Source organism: Ceratosolen solmsi, unplaced genomic scaffold (genome assembly GCF_000503995.2).
Source record: "Ceratosolen solmsi marchali unplaced genomic scaffold, CerSol_1.0 scaffold29, whole genome shotgun sequence".
In the NCBI taxonomy this organism is placed as follows: domain Eukaryota; kingdom Metazoa; phylum Arthropoda; class Insecta; order Hymenoptera; family Agaonidae; genus Ceratosolen; species Ceratosolen solmsi.
Window position 1 is genome coordinate 2,333,915 of NW_011948417.1, and position 6,313 is coordinate 2,340,227.

The 6,313-nt window shown below is 19.0% G+C and overlaps 1 protein-coding gene across 1 annotated transcript; it reads left to right on the top strand.

Moving 5' to 3' along the window:
* Positions 1-985: 985 nt before the first annotated feature.
* LOC105359626 (turripeptide Ici9.2-like) lies at positions 986-2,331 on the top strand. The gene is made up of 4 exons (XM_011496255.1): positions 986-1,068; positions 1,143-1,238; positions 1,341-1,502; positions 2,248-2,331. The coding sequence occupies exons 2-4, from the start codon at positions 1,208-1,210 to the stop codon at positions 2,310-2,312; spliced, it is 258 nt and encodes an 85-aa protein (XP_011494557.1). The 5' UTR covers positions 986-1,068; positions 1,143-1,207; the 3' UTR covers positions 2,313-2,331.
* The last annotated feature ends 3,982 nt before the right edge of the window (positions 2,332-6,313 follow it).

Here is a 6,313-nt window from a genome sequence, read left to right on the forward strand (position 1 = left end):
AATAGACTTTAAACATATACTAAAAGAAAATAAAATTCATTTCTAAATCATTTAATATTATGAAATAAACATTTAATATAATATAAAATAATTATATAAAATAATTATTAATATTTTACTCATTATAATTAACCAATTGATTTTCATAAAATGATAGTATTATAAAATTATTCCTCACTAAAATATGTATTTCTTTAAATTGTTATTTTTATATAAAATTATTTTTTAATTTTATTAATTTTATATTATTATTCAATTTAAAAAATATATATATTTATATAATATTAGTAAAATCGTATGGCTAATAAAAGTATTGCGAATGCAAGTATATTACATTTAGTATTTATTCGTTAGTGGTATAGATCAATTGTATATTTAAATCCTTATTTGACCATGTTTACTTATAGAAATGTAAAATAATTCATATATTTCAAATCTAACTGTATTTTCATAAAAACATCGATAAGAAATTATTTTATCCAAATACAATTTAAATAATAAATGTTTCAATCTAAAAGTCATGAAATTTCTTGAAGGTGTATGTTTTAATATCTTTTAAAATATTAATTCGATAATTCGTATGTATGTATTGATTTTTCTAATATGAATACAATACTAATTTTAATATATAATACATTAATTTAAAAAAAATAAAATAAAATAAAAAGGCCGTGAATTAGATATTATTTTATCAATTTGCTTCAATAAATATTTTTTCAAGTTAGAAGTTAAATGAATGAAATCCCAATACAATAAAATTTATTAATCATAAATCTACAAATATTAATATTATATGAGATTAATGTTCTTTTCAATAATATTATTTCATTAATAATAATTTATAAGAAATTATTGATAAATAATTAACAAGTAATACACTTTTATCAAATGTGTATTCTTATAAAAAGTAAAAATTTTGTAGAAAATAGTATTACAAATTCAGATCGTTACAGCGAACAAAAAAAACAAGTTTGAATATTAAATATATTAGTACTCTAATAAAGATAAATGTAGGATTTTCCTTATTGCTTTGCGTGCAGTTGATAAACCACGTCATTCAATCCTGTAGTAAATAAATTTGATAATATCAAAAAGCTTTGTATATAAGTAAGTAATTTTTTAATTTTGTTCACAAATTTTAGGTAGCGATTATTTACATCGAAACTAACAGTTTACTGAACCATCAAAATTAAAAGAAAAAATTACAATGATTAAAATAGTAAACGTCAGTTTTATCAGTAAGTAAATAATGAATTTTCAAATAACATTTTTATTGTTTTCACAAAACTGGATTGTCAACCTAATAAAATTTTTTACTTTCATATTATTTTTTTATGCAGTCCTTTTAGTGTATTTTATGAGCGTAAGTGTGCAGTCAGGTAAAAATGACAAACCTTGTAAATGCAATTGGACCAATGATTGGGCCCCAGTATGTGCCAGTGATGGAAAAACATTCTCTCATAAAATAAACTTGAAGTGCTATAATAAATGCAACAAAGCAAGTGAGTATTAGTTTTGCCTAATGCAAACAAAGTATGAATATCTTATTACAATTTTTAATAAAAGTTCACTGTTGGTAACTATCTGCAGAATAAAAAGTATTAATTATATTTAAAATGTATCTTATTATTGCATATACAAAAAATACTTTCAATTTTATCAAACATTTTTATAAATTAAATTTAAATTCGAATGGATCTATGTGAATGTGTTTGATTTGTATTATGAAATTATACTTGAATTTATAACGATAAAAAATGTACATAAAGAATTATTTATTATTCTAACAACATTGAAATAAAATGTTTGTTTAGTCCACTAGAAGGGGCTTTACGATAAATTAATTAATTATATCTTCATTTTTACTGATGGAACTATTACATAATGATAATATTTTTATAGTATTTAAATATCTATTAATTTCTTTGAATTTATGAAAATAATAGAATTATGAAATTATATTTCAGACACATTTCTCAATTTTTGTCATTATTTGAATATATTAATCATATATTTCAGTAGGTCCATTCCAATTTAAAATATCAACTTTATATCTGTTGGTATTGGGAGTCTTAAATAAATATTACTATATTAGGTTCGAAGCTTGAATATAGTTTATGAGAACAATGAACTTTTATATAATAACGAATAACATTGATTTTAATTAGTAATATTATATTATTATAGCTATAAAATATGCATTCATATAAAATAAAGTTTGATTTATGAATATTTATATATTTGTAGATGTGAGAATATTACATACAGGTGTATGCCCACGAATTCAACCACCTGGAAATCTATTATCATGAAGAATTAAATAACAGATGTGAAATTATATATATATATTCCATATATATATATATATATATATATATGGACACTACTATATTTTGGCATTAAGCAACTACACATTAACTTTATTTTATATAAAATAACTGTTATACCGTTATATAGAATATTACATTTTATTAATTTTGTTTTATTAACTTCAATATTGTGTATGAAAATATTTAAAGGTATACAAGTTACGAATTGATTTTTATATTTGCATATGAAAAGTTCAGATCGAAGAAAAAGGATAATTCAAAGAAAAGCGGAAAATGCACGATTGTATTATGTAACAGAATATTTAGATTTGAAGAAGTAACAATTACATCCATAATAGAGAATCCTTAAATCGGAGATAATTCATGTTTTAATAAAGATTAAAAATTTTATAAATTTTCAAATACACTATAAATTCCACAAAATAAATTTAATAATAAATGTCTATAAATTACTATAATTTCCTTCTTGAATTTTCACTGCGCTTATTTTTTCTTTGGATGCAATTATGTATTGAAAGTTAGCGTTTTATAATTATAATATATATTTTTTTCACATTTTATATATGCTATTTATCATTATTATATTTTAATTTTCAGTTAAAAATTTAATTCATATATTTATCATATATCTTCAAATATTTTCACATTTCACAATAATTAAGTACTATAATGTACAAGTATTGGTATTAAAAGTAAATATATATATGTATATATATTATGTTTTGTTAACAAATTTTAAATAAATTGCTATTATTCAAGTAGTGTGAAAAGTGAGTGAGTTTAAACTAAAAATTATTTTTCTTAAAACAATCTTTTTTTTAAACACAAATAGATAACTTAATTAGAAATCTTATTTTATCAGTGTTATTTTTATATCTAAGGAAACTGTAGTATAATAGACTTCGTAAAATAATTATTTATTTACTATTAATAGGTTATTCTGATGATAAGTTGACTGTTTTTGTTTTTATCTAAGTAAATGAACATCAGAGACATTTTAATCTAATAATCCTACTAATAAAGAGAATAATTTATAGTGGTTTAAAAAAATTTTCAAATTTAAAATAATTTTGAGTAAGTGTGTACTTTATTTTTATGAAATCTTTTTTATTCTCGATAAATAATTCTACATGTTATTCTACATGTAATAAAAGACAAAGGTAAATTCAGTTATTTTTTATTATAATTCCAAACATGACCTGCTATAGCATGATAAATTTGCTTTGTATTATTAAAAAAATAACTATATAATAATATAGAGAATCATTTTTGAATATCATAATTTATATAAAAATATGAAATTGACATTTTGGAAATGCTTGCTTTTGATGTTTATATTTAATATTATTAATCTGTCAAATACATATAATCATTGGCATTAATAATTTATAATCTGCTGCTGTTAATTGATAATAATATATTATGAATTTATATATTATAAATCATAATACTTTCCGAGAATTCAATATTTGAAATTTTTCGATAAAACGATTATTTGTCTACTTAAGTAAAATTATATTACCATATTTCTATAATAAAATCAGATAATTTCATAAACTTTCATTGATATAACTAACATTACTGATAATGTTTTATTCGAAATATTTAGAGAAACTTGATCGTAATTAGAAAAATATCTTAAAATAATAATAATATTTATTATTATTTTATAATCCTTGTTTTGTTATATACAGATTCAAATTGATGTGAGATCAGTAATTTTACATATTCAGAATACTGTTAGGTATATGGAAATATGTTAAATTATGCAACAAATAATTAATAATTGAATAATACATATAGTGAATCTTTCGTAAATCAAAACGGAAAATAAAAAAAATATACACTTATACTATGTAAATTAAATAAGTAATCCATAATTATTAATATACTGCATACATTGTCTCAGTCATTTAATTATAATAAAATAACTATAATCTTATATTTGAAAACATATTTTAGTATATAAGTAATTTAATAGCAATGTCGGAAGTCTCATTTGTTGTAATAGGGATGATTGACTATTAAGTTTTTGTCGAAGAATTCTGACTCTCTTATCATTATTTCTATTATTTTTATTCAATAATTTTGAGTTTAAAATATTGACTTTGATAAAATTTAATTTAAATATTGCTTTACAAAAATCACATGGGGTACAAATTGTCGTTTTAATGAACGCTAGAAGCAGTGTACATTTTATTCTATTTTATTCTTGTATAACAATTTTCATATTTTCATTATTACGTATTTGTGTAAAATTTTCTTTTATGTAAAATTTGTGTAAAATGTAAAATTTTCAATTTTCTAATTTTGATTACAAATACATTAAGAAACTATTATAATTTTATACAGCTGTTTTCATCATTTTTAATAATTTTTTTTCGTATTAAAATTATTATATGTTTATGTTACTGCATAATTTTAATGTACGTATTGAAAAGAATATTAAAAGACAATAAATAAAGACAACAGTTTTGATTTTGATATATATAAATATTAAAATCTTTTTAAGCAAAAATGGATTGTATAATACAGATATACTTGTATAATATAAATATACTTAACCGTAAATATAAGAATATACTTGTATAATGTAAATATGCTTAACCTTCTTATAACCTCACCTGATAATAAATTAACATCATTATTAATTATGACTATAAAATTCTTGTTAACAAAATGGAATCGTTTTATCTTTATTAAAATTTTAACGAGTAAAAAACTTTATATATTTTAAGTAAAAAAGTTAATACAATATTTGTTCAATTAGTTTTTTAGTTTTTAGTTATTGAAATATTACACATGTATTAATTGAAATAAAAATATTATATTATATGTTAATAAATATTTATGCATTACATGTGATAATTAAATCTTACTTATTATTTTGTCATTAATAAGAGTAAATGAGTGAATAAAGAAACGAATTATGATAATTTTTAGATATATATATATATATATATATATATATATATATATATATATATATACTTTACAATTTATTTTATTTTACAATTAATTAAATTACAATAATACGTTATAATTATAACAAATATTTATTCGATAAAAATTTATTTCATTTTAATCAAAGTAAACTTAATTTTTTAGAATATGATGATAATTCTTCATAAAATGAGAAATGACAAATTTTCCTTGAATTACATTTCTTTTTAATTAATAAATATAAGGTTGTCATGAACGATTATCTTATATGTATTAATATGTTTTTAAAAATTATTATAGTATTTTTTTTATCTCATATTTTGTGAAAACCTATTTGTGTAAACTTTGGAAAAACTTATAGTAACATAATGGCTTGTGTAAACATAAAAAAATGTTACAGAAAAAGTTAGTAATTATTCATCTTCATTGTATTCCTTAGAATATACATAGAATATATAATAGAAGAATTAGATACAAGTAAAAACCTAAATAAAACTTATGAAAGATTTTTTAAAAAGCTGTGCTTTATATTTAACTACATTATATTTGCGTAAAATTTAATAAAAACCCCTTTCTTACAATTCGATTTATCAATTGTTATTTTGAAATGATGTGGATTTTAATGTACAATTTTAAATTTTCCAGTAATATTATAATATATTTTAGGTGAATAATCTATCTTTCATACAATGAGCTTAAAATTAGTTTTCATTTTTTCATTACAATAAGTAAATTTTTCTTTTTCATAATAAATTTCATAAAAAATAGAAATTTTTTCAATATTCAATATTGAAATGTCTGAAATTACATTATAAATTAAATTACATTCAATTAAACAGATTATATATGGTTTGAATCAAATAGTACTAAGTTTTTATTAATGGGTTAGCTAAATATCAAAAATGTAAAATAAATTCGAAGTTTTTATAAAGTATAATTACATTTTGCAAAATATCAGTATCTATTCCTTATTTCGCAATTTATTATAGAGGTAAATAATATAGTTATTTATTATTTATTGTTCAAATTCAAATTTTTAT